This window comes from Pleuronectes platessa, chromosome 2, assembly GCF_947347685.1.
Source record: "Pleuronectes platessa chromosome 2, fPlePla1.1, whole genome shotgun sequence".
NCBI lineage: Eukaryota > Metazoa > Chordata > Actinopteri > Pleuronectiformes > Pleuronectidae > Pleuronectes > Pleuronectes platessa.
The window spans coordinates 6,890,437-6,905,775 of NC_070627.1; the positions used below are offsets into that span (position 1 = coordinate 6,890,437).

At 44.1% G+C, this 15,339-nt stretch overlaps 1 protein-coding gene across 1 annotated transcript in view; it reads right to left on the reverse strand.

The window, feature by feature from the left end:
- nav1b (neuron navigator 1b) overlaps positions 1-1,510 on the reverse strand; it is a 45,235-nt gene extending 43,725 nt beyond the window's left edge. Inside the window, exon 1 of the mRNA XM_053412246.1 lies at positions 499-1,510. Coding sequence (XP_053268221.1) covers positions 499-1,231 — 733 coding nt within the window. The 5' untranslated portion in view covers positions 1,232-1,510. The remainder of the gene's footprint in view (positions 1-498) is intronic.
- Between the last annotated feature and the right edge of the window lie 13,829 nt (positions 1,511-15,339).

Genomic DNA, 15,339 nt, shown 5'->3' on the forward strand with positions numbered 1-15,339 from the left:
CTTTGAAAAGATCAGTCGCTGGTGATTATTCACGACCTTTCAGGATTTCTTTCATGCATCAAACAGCGACGTTATGAGAGCAAGCACATTTAACCTATTCCATTCCACCACAGCCTCAGACACCTGAGTGACATCCTGCAGGAATTAGAACAATGGAGCATTATTGTAGCGTTGGTATTCAACCAGCCATTGAGCATTCATTGAAAAGGCCAGGCTGAGACGGCATTCGATCAAATAATAAGAGGAAAGCATGCTCTGCAAGCACAATGAGGACGTCTTCCTGTTTTTCCCCCCACGGTCGTTCAGCTGCATAAAATCCGTTCCTTGGGAATTGTGGGTCTGCAGCAGCAGCCAGCAGGTGCCGTGTGTTGGTTGTGTTAAAGGGGGCGTGATGCCGACTCTGAGAAGCACTGGGAAGCAGTGGCATTGGCTTTGCAGCACATGGCGGCCAAACATACTATAACGGTGGTAGTATCAAGACTGCTGTGCTGTACTCACCTAACATTTGACTGAAGAGCAGCTGTTCCAGGTCACCCAGCACTGTCACCACCAGCTCTGGGTCCACCTTCAGGAAGGCTTTGTCTCCCCCTTCCTCCCCCTGGCCTTTGGAACCGGACTCCCCTCCGGCTCCAGCTCCCTGTTTCTTAGCGTTGGCCTTTGCTTTGCTGGAGAGGATCTCGTCATCTGACTTTCCATCCTCAGGTGCTTTGCTCAGGGGCTTCACCTCGGCATAAGGACCACGAGGTATGCGGCTCTGCTTGCTCAGGGCAGAGGGAGCAGCCAGAGGGCTGAAGGGCTTGGGTTTGCCCTGGAACAGCGAATGTTCCGACTTGGATAGGTTTCGAGAGAGAGGGGAAACCCCTCCGGCACCGGGGCCACCTCCTGCTGTCTTTGGCTTGCCCATCTTCGTCTGCCCTGCTCCAGGTTTGGCCATGTCATCGCACCACTTTGGCTCATATAGATGCAACTTCTTCTCGGCGTCGGTCAGCACAGCCAGGTTTGTCATAGACCTCTGCTTGCGGAGGTTGGAGGGCACCGGTATCCTGCCCTCGGAGCTACCCACCCGGTAAACCTTCAGCTCACCCCGCTGCGTGCTCTGGGGCACTCCAGACTTGGCCCTCTTCGCTGCCATACCAACTCCTTTGCCATCTGCTTGGCCGTATGCCTTTGTGCTATCCGTCCTTTCCATTTTCAAGTCTCCTTCTCTGCCTTTCACACTATTTCCGAGCATGCCCCCTGCATGAGACCATATAGAAAAGCATGAGTGGGGAGAAATAAGGCTTCCTTACACAAACCCTTCTTCCTATGCAAAAAAAAAAATATGTTTCCTTCAAGGCAATCCTGCAGGCTTCTCTTTCTTCCCTCTGCCTCCTTTCCCTCCGTCCTTCCGACAGGCTGCTGCGGCTGCAGCTGTTGCAGTGCTGCCCAGGCGCTCCCTTTCTCTCCTTCTCCCCTGTTCTCCTTGCCTCAGTTTTTTCCACACTCCTCCTCCCTTCAGCACACCCTCCTGCCGTCGAACCGCGCAGCAGCAGAATGACAGCGCCGGCAGACGCAACCACGCTCCCTCCTCCCTGTGCTCTCTGCTGCCTCTCCCTCGCCTCCTACTCCCCCTCCCACCCTCCCACCCTCCCTCCTCCTTCTTCCCACATTTTTTTCCCTCCTTCTCTTAGGGATGCTTTGCTGCATCTCAGCAGAATATATGAAGTGCAGGGGGGGGGGGACGATCAGAAAATGGATCAATCTGTGGCTTTTAAAACCAGCCACCGTTCTTCCTCTAACACACCATGTTTTCCCACCATCTCCTCCGAGTCCTTTGTTCTTCCCCTCCCCCTCCCTCACCTCCAGTGCTCGCTGTTCAATACGCTCAACATGATGCATGATTTGTGATGTGGAGGAGTTATTAATGCGTGAATGGATAGACATTAAGAAACGGAATGACAGAGCATAGCATGCAGTATTGTTAGTGCCACTGCAGCCAATGGAGCATCCAGATTATCTCTTGATCCTCTCTGAGCTTTCTTACCGTATCAATTCCAGATTTACGGCTGGATAAATCATACACTGAAACATTAGCAGGGTGCCGCCCTGCTTTAAACGGATAACTGTATTCTCCTCGTTTAACGCCAGCAATGATGACATCAATATTCATGTATATAATGTGACTTTATTGAAAACTGATGCACATTGAACTGAGTTTTGACTGCAGCTTGAAAAAAAGAGAGAGAGAGAAAACTTAGCAGGAGTAGAGGCCAAATGGGTGACTTCACTCCAGCAGACTGAGCGAGCGACAAGATGTGCCAGCGTAACACACCCAAAACCACACGTTGGAAATGTCTTCAAGTCAGGGAGAGACACAGACACAGACGGAGAGAGACACACATGTGACTGTGTTAAATTGAGAATCCAGTCAGACCGATTTGTGCAGGGTCTTCTGCGGACATAGGAGTGGAATCATCTTTTCAAGCCAGTTCCACGCAGCCGTGTCTCAGGAGGATGGACGAGGCTCTGCAGCGCCCGCATGCAGCGCCGCTCCATGGAAACCAGCCTCTCTCATCGCCTGCACTGCTCTGCACTAACACAGCAGCCACAGACATATTTACCTTTTCCATAAACTAATGCGATACAGCCCACATGTTATCATGGATGCATCGAAGGAATTTATTTTGTTAAATATCCCAACGCCACTGTTTCTGGATGCGTTTCTCCGTTATCTTTATGGAGCTAAAGCTGCCGGAGTGATTGACCTGTTACCTACAATGCCAGGAGGGGAGCACTCCCACACTCCTGCAGTGGGCTTTGCATCACACTCCGCTGCCTTTTGTTATTTGGGTTTGAAGGCACCTGGGGTTGCTCATGGACCAGTGAGAATGCTTGATATGGCAATTTGTTTTCTGGTAACAATGTCGTGTCTTGTTTCTCCTGATCACGAGGTCCTAGGCTCCCCTGCTGACTCCAGATCGCCGACCTTAGCCCCATGAGGCACTGAATAGCTCACTTGTTTTGGGAAGTGAACATTTCTCAAAAGAGTCACATGGTAACAAATCCGGACATGCCCAATTTCCTGCATGCTTTTAGAATGGCATCTATACATAAAGTTAATATCATACATAATTGAAACAAGCATCTCTTCTCAGGAGTTTCATATTACCACCATGAAATTCTGTAGGTTCAATAATCGGTATCCCTCTGTATCTCTCTAATCATGTAAGTTGTTCCAGACTGAAATACTTATTTAAACCTGATTCTTTTCTCTTTTTGTTGTTGTTAATTGGCCTCACTAATTCCAAGCAGACATAACCATACATTGTGTATAAGCAAGTGTTATCATGCTAACACCTTTGATTGAATGAAGGAAACATTTGTTCAGACTAGATAATCAGTGTTTAATGTAATTCCAATCACCCCATGCTGTGTTAGCTTGTCAACCCCTCAAACTAAGATAGTGAACATGCTAAACATCTGCACAGTTGTGCCTCTATAGCTTCCTCAATGTTTGTCCATAACTTAATCCAAAAAGGGGTTTTAATTCTGAATCGACTGTTGTTTCCATTCTGTAGAAACATTCAACCATCATCGGGTCTCAGGAGAGACGAGGGTGGAGCTGCATCTTTCATTTGGTTGCTTTCACATCTGGGGCTGATCCGTACTCTCCAACTGGTCATCTGAGTAATCCTATATGTGTGTGTGTGTGTGTGTGTGTGTGTGTGTGTGTGACATGTCTTATATGTCTGGTTCAAAAGCTTTTCTGTAAAGAGATTTAAGACAATTCTCACAAACTCAAAGGCCTCAGGATCAAGACTTGGCTTTGGTTAGGGGTAAGGTTTTGGAGTGTGTGTGTGTGTGTGTGTGTGTGTGTGTGTGTGTGTGTGTGTACTTTTTATCTTATAACATTAGTCATCACATTTTAAGGTCATTTTAAGAGATTGAGATCATGTTCAGGTTAGGTTAAGGTAAGTGTGAAGGTTTAGGGGGCTAGGCAAGTAGCATTTATGATTCAGGTTAGAGCAAGTCTCCAGAAAATCAATGCAATCAACGTTATGTTCTCTGAAGTCATGGAGACTGTGTGTGTGTGTGGGTGTGTGTGTGTGTGTGTGTGTGTGTGTGTTGAACAGCTGGGTGATATGAATTTCCCCTGGACAGCGCATGTAATCACTTTGGAGCTGCTCAGCTGCAAATGATGCAATAGTTTTGAAAACATCGAGACGACCTCCACGTGTGCTCAGAGCCAACGCACAGGGAGAACAACCATGTAAATGTGCCACATGTACCGAGAGCCGAGCAAAGAATTGAAAGCACATTTTAAGTTTTCACATGCTGGTGGATTCATGTGGTAATCAAAAGCCTCTGAATCGAGATCTAATGGGATCAATGTGCTGGCTGGAATGTGAGCAGCTCGAGGGAAGAAGATAGTGTTTTTATTTCACTCAAATCCCTCTGTCTGTTTTGGGTTCTTATTTTTTAAATCAAGCTGCACAAAACTAGAAGGTTCTGCTTCTCTGACTGTAACTGCTTGAATGATTAGTTTGCTCTCTTGCATTAATCCTGGCAAATAATTCCCTTATTTCTGAAACCGCAGTCGTTTTGAAGCCAGATTTCTCCCCAGAGACCCCGACCTGAACCGTTGTTTGTGCAGATGTTTCTCCTGAGTGGAACTGTCATTTCAACAACCTATAATTTTCCAGCTCACTTGTTGTTGAAGCTCACGAAGACACATCTCTCCACCCTGTTGTCAAAACCGGAATTTAAGCGCCCCTGAGGTCCGTCCGGCGGGAACGAGGGGGAACTCCCAGACAGGAGGTGAAAGCCGATCCTCCCATCAAACCACTCAGTCTCTCAGCGTCTGTCCACCCTCCGCCAAGGACCACTCAGTCTCTGGTCTCTCTCTCTCTCTCCCTGAGGAGGCTGGCCGGGAGGCGCTCGCCCCTCACAGTCATTAAGATAATTAAGAAGCCAGTTAGAGGGCTATATAACAGCCTGGTGCATTTATATGAGCTCATTTTTTAAATTAGGGACGATAAATACGCACTAATTTCTGAGATGCAGTGTTTTAGTGCTGCTGAATTTACATCAAACCACAATTTAATTAGATTTTTCATGTTTTCCTTGTATGATAGCAGCTCTGGGGATGTCCATCTCAAAGATCTCATTAGCACTGGAAAGATGAACACTGGTGCGTTTGGGGTTTGATGGGTGAATATCATATAATTTACTATGAGGTCTGACATTAAGTTGTTTTTTTCTCCAACAGCAAGTTTAAACATCTAATCAAGACAAAGCTTTTGGATAAATATCTGCTAATCTCTTGAAGTGAACTCAGGCAACATGTTTAAGTATTAACGTGGTTTCGCGGCCACAGCTGTTACCACTGAGGCAGCAGTGTGTGCTTGCTTACCTGAATCAATACAACTTATTTACAATAGATCGTTAATTATGTAATATCCACCTAATTGGACTTAATTGATTGGGAACCTGTGGTTGTATCTTCTGCTGACGGAGAAGTTGCATTACTGAGTAACATACTTTAGCTAATGACATACTGACAAGGAAAATACATTGAGTGTGTGTATGTGTATGTGAAAGTGTATGTGTGTGTGTGTGTGTGTGAGAGTGTGTGTGTGTGTGTGTGTGTAGCATAGATTGTTTATAAAGATGGACGTCGCGTCTCCACTGCAGCCATGACATCATTTGGAGGCAGAGTCTGTGCAGCAGCGATCAGGGGGTGGAGCCACGGTGGCAAGGTCCCGCCAATACCAGAGCACTCGACCAATCATGAGTCAGTCCCAGCTGTCAATCATGATGCTTCAACCCATTTTGATAGCATGATACAACCAATTAAAACCAAGGATGAGCACCTGAATTGACATAAGAGCGATAACAACTAATTAAAATGACAATTTGTTCCATTCACCATCCACTTACATGGAGATACAGGACTCAGCCACCAGGGGGTGATAGAGACACCTTTGGATAGCTGTCATTGTATACAGTGGTTGTTACATGTCATGTTTGTATGAGTTTCTAAGAACCACAATGTATGAGGGACAGGATTGTTGCAGCCATAGAAACAAACCAAACTTTCGACTTTTAATGTTTCATAAAGCTCTGACAATTAATAAATCTGAGTTCAATGCTGCAGCCGACACACAGAAACAATGAGGAGGCAACGCAGGGTTAACGGCGCGGATGTGTGATTTGAGAGACGTGCCCCGTGCCAAGAATCTTGTGTTTTCCCACATGCACATAAAGAAAGAAGTGAAGTAACGTCAGGAAGTCCTGATGCACATAACAGGTGGTAGGTACAGTGCAGAGCTCTGGTTGGGAGCTGGCAGCCGCTGTGGTGAGAACAACTGTCACGCTGAACAGAGCCCAGTGTCAACGTTCAGCCGTATCACAGCTCGGCCGTTACAGGATGCAATTCAATACAGTTGGAAGGAAAAAAAACGTGTTTTGCACAACTGGTTGAACTCTGTGAACCGTGTGAAGAAGTTTGCTCTGATATAACGACACTGCCAGAGGACAAGAACTTTTTAAAGGACTATAGAGCAAAAAAATTGAATTGTAAGTCGACAAAGTGATTAAACATTATGAACTGCCCGCTATTTAAATTTAAGATCCCAGATGATCACCTCTACATTTCACTACCCGGTTTACAGCAGCTGTTCTCAACCTGTCAGGCTTGTGAACCCTTAATGAAGGAATGAAGCCATGCATGTGAGTGACCCTTCATCTTTTCCTTCTGAGCTGTCAACACTTTATGTCTTTACTGGATATCTGACAGAAACACTAGGAAGTAAGGGAGGGACGTACATTGAACTTCCCAGACTGGACACGGATCACCAGTCGCGATTTATGGTTGGCGTCTTTAAGAATTGATTTTTCTCTAACTAACTGGGCTCTGGCAGATGAAATATTTGGCTTTCTCACGTAGTTTCCCGTCACACAGGAAGAGGTTGTCTCCAAAAAAGATGTTTCCAGGGCCTTTAACGCTTAAGCTGCTTTCAGACCTCGGGACAATGTTCTGAAATTATCCAGAGGGGCTGTGTACGTGAGAACGCAAATGTCCAAGTCAGTTACTCTGTTTTTCCTGACAACCCCTCAACAAAAACTCTTATAAATGTCCAAGTGAGTCCATGTGAGAACACAGCTGGTTGTGGTCTGAAGGATTTCACCAAGAGCGAACAAACAAGGAGAATACAAATCTCTCGGGATGAAATAGAGATGCCATAAATGTAGAAGATGCTAAAGAGGATGTCAAGTTGGAAAGATAACGTATGAGATTTTAGAGCTTTTTACAATAAGGGCCGACACCGGTGTCAATGTGCTTTAAACAATAACATATGATGCCAGAAGTGTTATTCACATGTCCTGGCTCCTGCTGCTCTACCCAGAAGCCATCTCTCGCTTGAACGCTCTAGAGATTTCCTTTTGTGAAAGTGTCTGACCCGAACAATCTCCTGCTGTGTCATAGGTGAAAGTCCGGAGAATGTCCAGACCCGGTTGTCCAGACTTTTACCGGACTTCATATCTCAAAACAGCTCAAGTAAGGAACCTCATCCAAAGTTTCCTTCTCAGAAATTAACAATTTCTTGAGGCTGACAAATAGTATTTCAAAAGGCAAAGACTACACGACAATAACCTGACTCTAAACTACAAAAAAACTATGACCATGTTGTTGTTGTTTTTCTCAGACATCTTGTAAGCCCATGGAGCAGGTTGGAAAACCACTGGTTTACAGCAGCATGTGTGTCTGTTGTCCAAATATGAAAAGATCAACAGTATCAAATTCAAACCAACTCACCAAGATCGTCGCAGCAGACCTCCATGGAGTCAGAGGAGCAGTCACTCAGGTTGTCCAGGGAGGCGTCTGTGTCCTCGTGGACCTGAAACCTGCAGGAACAGACACAACCACAGACCTTTCATGGATCATAGAGGAACAAAAAACAGACCGGATTGTGATCAAGTGGCAGTAAAAGTGGAAAAAATAAAACAGATGGCGACATAAAAGAAAAAAGCATGGGATGACCCGAGGCTGCATCGTATTCAGTGTGTCCTAAAATCAGAGTGTGTCCTAAAAGCAGAGCTTATCCTCCCGTTGTGAAAAAAGGCGAAACACTGCCCTCACCTGAACCTAAAGGGAGCCACAGCCGCCATGTTGACCTTCCCCGGCTCACTCCCTCTGCGTGGCATGTTGAATGTCTGATGATAAGACTTTGATTTGTCACTTGACAGGTGTCCCTCACAAGCCTGATTGGAAATGGTTCTCATGTCCTTCTGGAAGGATCCCATCCCAGCAGGAGAGACTCCCGATATCTCATTCCCATTCGCACCTTTAGTGCAAAGGTGATTTCCTCTACCCTGGCCCTGCTGGACATTCGCCGAGAGCCGGTACGAGGAGGAGTCATTCACCTCTGTGTTGTCCACATCCCTCAGACGACTATGTCCAAATGTCCAATTCTTGTTGGCATGTCGTCTTAACTGGAGGTCGCGCATTGCCTTCTGGGTGAGCGTGGTGGCGCGGAGGTCCAGTGTGTCTTTAGAGCGTGGGACCTCCCTCCTCGGTGTCTGCGGGCTGCTGTATGCCGAGCACGTCCCGTCAGTCCGCTCTGTGGACGCTGGGCTTCTGTGAGGAAACATGCTGCTCTTCTGCTGCTGCAGCAGATGGTTCTTTAAAGCTGCACCTCTCAGCAGTTCTGCAGGACCCGGAGATACCGAGGACGACGAGTAGGAAGGTCGTCTCCTGTCGGCGTGCTGATAGTGCAGGGTAGGGTTGGGGAGGCCGCCGCTGTGCAGTTTGGGATCCATCTTGGAGAGTGGCATCATGCTTCTGGGTAAACGGAGACTCGAGCGGACATCTGTGTCACTCCGGCTCTGGGATGTGACTTTGATGTTCACTCCACCGCTCATGGTTGGTGAGCGTCACTGGACTGAGGTCTGGAAAAGAGAGCAGGGAAATCAAACAGGATGATGCAACAGTTTAAAATACACAGTTCTCATTTATATGTACACACACACACACATACAGTACTTGTATCAAAGTGAGGACACTCACTGTCTTACTGAATTCCCTATTGCCCCTTAACCCAACGTAAACCATCACAACTTAAGGCCTAACCCTTATCATAATCTGAATCTAAATCTAATACTAAAGTCTTGACCTTAAAACAGCACTTTAAAAAAGTTAGGTGCGGCCAATATGCCGTCCCCCTGTGAGGTTGATGCTCTAAGCGACATCACAGGGGGGGCAACATCATGTCCATATGTTAATAAAACTGAATTGCATAAGATTCATTAGAATCAGAAAAGACAGTATTGAGGATAAGAATTGTTCAGAGGTGGGAGGAGAAGCAGATACACCAGGGGTAATCCGATTGTGAACTTACTGTAACAAACAAAACAGTACGCTAATCAGGAAGTTACACTAACCAATAACATCTGCACTGGTTTGAAGCTAGGCCAATTAGATTGCTAGTTGTAGCTTCATATTTAGCAATTCGAGCACGAAAGTGGAATCAATGACCTCATTTAACTTTTAGCGAGAAAGAAAAAATAAGATAATTTATCAAATTAAAATCTAATGGTGGATTTTCGTCTAAATCCCCAAATCGTAAAAAACAATGCAAATATCTCTTCTGGTTAAAAGACAATTGTAGTAACCCTGTCTGTATATAAACCACCTTGTAAAGGGAGGCTGCAGACATCTATTCATGTTGGATTTGGCATTATGGATAACAAGCTTTCATTTGCAGATTTCCATTGTGTAAAATACTGTCAAACAGCTGTGGACCCCAGGGTGTGTGCCTGACGCAGAGAGGGATGCTAACCACACCACCGACTGACTGGATGTGAGTATGAGTGAGTGGGAAAGAGGAAAGAGGAGATGATGGTTTGAGGGGGAGGAGCATTGTACTACTGTGCATCATCAAGATCAAAGTAGCCTCAAAGTCTGAGAACCAGTTCAAGTTTCTCTACATGGCACAAACACTGAGGTAAGAAAAGTGAGTGAAACTTTACTGTCAAACATTGTAAAAGTCACCTTGAGGAATTTAAGCCAGTAAGAAAAAAACTAATTCACAGGTTAAATAAGGACAAAAAGAGAAATTCAATTAAATCTCAGGTTGAAAGTGAGATTAGGAATCAAACGGCGTAGCAGAAAAATCAATAAAAGCATCAGCAGCATCTTAAAACACAGCATATGTTTCAACAGCTTTACCCTAATCTGTGCCTGGTCCTCTAGCCACAACCTCCAGTGTGAAACGTGCTGTGAAAGCTAGTGACAGACTGACACCACTTGGCACAGGCAGCGGGAGAACGGCTCCTTTCAGGGCCTGCCAACACCGGCTGTCCCCACCGCGGCCCTCCACACAGCACCTCACCGCCAAGCACACGTCCAGACTGATGGTGGGACAGAGCTCCACAAGCCCAGCCACGCCTCCATCCCTCAGTAATCCCTTATCCCACAGCGAACTACAAGCTGACCATGACCGAAAGAATCTATTCTTATTCTAAGAGGCAGTTTGGGGAGATAATTTGAGATTAAAAGGAAACCAGGATAAACAATTATTGAAACAGTATAAATTAAAAATGTAGAGCTCTTCAACAAATCCAATTTTACCCTGAAAGTATTTTGTCAAATTAAACTACACTCTAAACATACGTTTTATATATAGTATGTATACAAACACACATACATATATAGGTATACATTATATCTACACACAAACATATATATTTTTATCAATTTGAAATGTCATATTATACTATTTGTCATATTTATCTGTATGCATTTCTATGAGGAAAAGTATACAATTGCACATTAAGTAATGCAATTAATATTCAGTGCATTTAGAGACAGTATATAAATATATATATTTTTTAGCTTTTATGGGACAATTATTGAGATGAAAGAACTTTGCCTAGTAAAAAAAAAAAGCAGCAACAGGATCATGTCACGAGAGGATTTCTGAGCAACCTGATAAGCCCTTTACTGACAAAAAAGTAAATTATGGATATAAACTTACCAAGCTGAGATAAGTACCGATCTTATTAAGTCTTACCTGAATGAATAAACCTGCTTCATTAGTCATCTTCAGCACAGCAAGGACATGAGGAGAAACACTGCACACAACTTCTCCTCCACTGAAACGAGCTGTAACAGCTTGGTGCGGTTTCCAGTGATTCAGAGACATATCAGTGACCGGTGTGTCCCTGTTTCTCTGGTGACATCATGCTTCGTCCCCCCCCCCCCCCCCCCCGCCCCCTGGAGGCTAATTTCTCCGTCACAGTGTGAACGTGACTTTGAGCCTCTTTTGTCACACGCCATCATCAGAAGCCTTGTGTTACTAGGAACTCAAACTGACCCCAGATCCCATAATGAGGGCCTGACTGAGGATGCTCATCAGACCAACAGCCTGTAGACGCTGGATCAATTTCACTCTGGAGCAGTCTCCACTCTGCCGAGACAAATGCTCCGATAATGCACTGGTATGACAGCAGAAGAGACAGTTTCATAAACACTATAAAACCACTTTGAAATGGAAAAAAAAATCAAGACAGTCTAAATCTGGAAAGCATCATCATAAAGTCGATGATTTTCCAGCTTAATGATGCTGATGTAGTTGTTGTCTGTTCAAGCATCATGTAAAGAAAAGATGGTAAAAGCTTCATTTCACTTTCAGACACAAAACTTTATTCTAACCCTACTTGTGCTCCACTTTCTCTCCAGCCTAGCCGAAGATCAAAGGAGGTGAACGAGTGCATCGTCGTCTACATAACTCAATTTTCTCAAGAGCGTCGGACTTTCTAGTTTTACAAGAGACCTGATCTAATTTTTATATATAGCACCAAGTCCCAGATTCCTCATTTTCTCTCCTTCCTCCCGTGTCCCAGCTTCACTGCAGAGGACTATTTTGTTGAGGACGAATATTAACTAAGGGCGTCGCACACTGTGTTAAAGATGCACACATGTACACGCACACACACTTACTCATGTCAACAGATGAGCACACAAGTGGACACAAGTAAAGCTTGGCTCTTCTTACATTTGGCTCAAGGCACACTTACTGTTAGGTGACACCAGTTCAGGCTTTGTGTTGCTTTTGTGTTTTGACGCATAACACCTGCACTTGTGTGATTCAGCTGTTCTTCCAGCAACACTGGTTTTCAGCTGTGTGTTTAACTTGGACCACACAACAGCTGGAATCTCAAAGCTACAGATGTTTTCCCCCTGTGTTTATTGGCTTATTGGTTTGTTTATATGTTTGTTATTAAGCAAGATAATTCAAAAGCTGCTTTCGGGATCACAATGAAACATGGAACAACAACCCATTGGAATTTAGCATCAGGGGCAGATCCAGGATTTTCTTTCCAATTTCTTTACCATCTCGAGATGTGGCAGAGAATATTAATGGGAAATAATTAAAGGCAAATAAAACTCCAGATGTAGTGAATTAAAATGTGTTGTTTCATTACGGCACTCAACTGAGAATACATTAAGACATTAACAATCATTATAACACTTTAACACCCTTTTAACAAACTTATATACAAGAAAACTCATTTTTCTATAGAACCCAAAATGTATAAACACATCAATTTTTTTTGTAATCTGATTACTATAATGGTTTAATTCCCCCCCACCTGGCTACAGATGACATTACAGCCAAACTAAAGTGAATCTTGGAGCTGCACTCTTGTTTTTCCCTGACACACAAACACTGAAAGCTGTTTTTCTAAATTATTGATATTCCGGAGCTGTATCATGTCAGGTGTTTGTACATTTCAGTTATAGAATGAAAGATTTTTCATAATCACGTTAAACGTCTCTCCAACATCGATAATAGTCAGACGGAACCGGTTCAATACTTCAGACATTCTAATGTAATTACAGCACTCAGCCACACCACTGCTCTGAGTGTGTGTGTGTGTGTCTCTGTGTGTGTGTCTGTGTGTGTGTGTGTGTGTGTGTGTGTGTGTGTGTGTGTGAGTGTGTGTACAGGCTTGAATCATATTTATCTGTCTCGTCATCACCTTCCGTCATCTCCCATCATTCATTTTCTAATTTCTGCTGATCAACACTATTTGAGAGATTAATATAAAACCATTAAACACTAACACATTGTAGTTTTAATTAAAGCCTATTGTACTGTGTGAAGCACCCAAGATTAGAGTGGGTGTTTAGTGTAGTGAGTTAATCTGTCGGCTCATTACAGGGACTTAAACCTCATAAGTCACTTTATGTGATTAACTGTGGTCAGTAAGGCCGGGAGAGGAGAGACCGAATCAGGCACCAGTGACCGAGTGATACAGTTTGAAAACACTACACTGAGAAAGATCAAATCTGTGCTACACATGTGACCAGTTGTCCATTCTCCCCATTTCCCCCAGTGACGAAAGATAATTGGATTCAGGCTAGAAATATCGCTAATGATCAAAGACCTGAGAAGCATGATTGTGATCGCAAAGAGATTTTATTGATCTTATAATGAATCACAACAATGATCAATAAATACCCAAAACCTCCTTGCTGCGGTAACCACTGTGCCGCCCTCACAAGAGCAGATTACTGCAGCATTTCCATCTCATCATACTTTATGGATTCATCATTTTAGATATTATTCCCAACCCTCTGGACCTGGACCCCTCCTACTTTAAATAATTAATATCTTTCCTTACACCTGATCACCAGAGACAAAACATAACCTGCAATAAACCAGGTGCAGCCTGGAGAACACATAACCAATAAAAACACACAAACAGGGAACTACACGTTTGAGGCACATTCTGTATTGGTGCAACATCTTTTTAGCAGCAACATTCAGTCATAAACATAAACTGCACATGAATATTTACCGCTTCAAGCTGTGAAACTTAAACATTTCAATCTGCAGTGACTTGATTTTCTTTAAAAGAAACATAAGCCTCAAAGTGCTGGTTTGCATGTTTCTGAAAAGCTCCCATCTCCAATTCACTTCTGAATGTTTGATCACTGTCCCGAACTGAACCTTTCTAAACTTGCAGAGTCTGGTTTACAGGGTCAACGAGTCCATTTCTCATTTTAAAAATACATATATCCCAGGTTACATTTCTGCTTTGACATAAATAATTTCTTTAAACCTGAAACTAAATTAGACATCTCCCCTGAAGGAGCCGACAAAGGATGAGAAGCTGTGCAGCGGATGTTGTATTGTGAAATCCCACAAGCAAACTGAAACAACCTGCCGCTGCAGCTCTGCTGCTCTTATGCAACTGACACAGCTCTGTGACGTGAACCGAGCTGGTGTGGGAAAGGGAAGACATGTTACACAGCAGGCTGCAGCGCTGGGATGAGTCTGTCAGTGTGGGCTGCTGTCTGATCAACCATCAGTCTGAACTGGGTCATTAGAACAGGTAGGAGATGAGAAGTGCATTTGAAAATGGAAATACAATTGAAAAGCCTCCGAACAGCAGCAACAACTACTGAAATAGTACAAGTGATGAAGTTCATACATAAGCAAATAAAACAAGATTTTTCACTCTCTGGCTCTCAGGAAAAAACTGTAGCAAGTGTGTTTGTGTTCTTCTCAAACACGCTTGCTAAACAAAAGCAACAATGACATGTGGGAGAAAAGCAAATAACGACAATAATGATTTAATCCTTAAGATGTCCCTCAGATTGTGTAAACAAAAGCTGTTCAACATCAGTGGAAGAGTTTTGCTTGTGTGTGGTTAACAAAGGTTTATATTGTGAATATAAAGGATATCATGGGCTTTAAATAAAGATGGAGAACTTGTCTCCTCTTCTGTTCTTCTTGTCCCTGCTGCTGACGTCACTGACAGCTCATCTCCAGATCTCCAGTGAGGCGACTGACAGAATAAACACAGGCTTTCTCCTCATAGAAATATGGAAAACACTATTGTGTGCTACACTGATGCAGTATTTGACTCCGAATCTGTTTGCTATGACATTTAGGTAACTTTCATATCAAAGTCTAAAGCATCTGACTACAGTGATGTTTACACACACACACACACACACACACACACACACACACACACACACACACACACACACACACACACACACACACACACACACACACACACACACACACACACACACACACACACACACACACACACACACACACACACACACACACACACCTTCAGCCAGGAACTATTTAGTGAGAGCAGTTCTAATGGTTGGAGTGAAAACCTGGAAGCATATGGCTCCATGTGGTTCACACAGTGACACCACTGAGTTCAGTTTAACACCACAGAATCAGAAGTGACCAACTGAAATGTTGACCTATTCCATCTGTCTCTCTCACACACACACACGCACGCACGCACGCACGCACG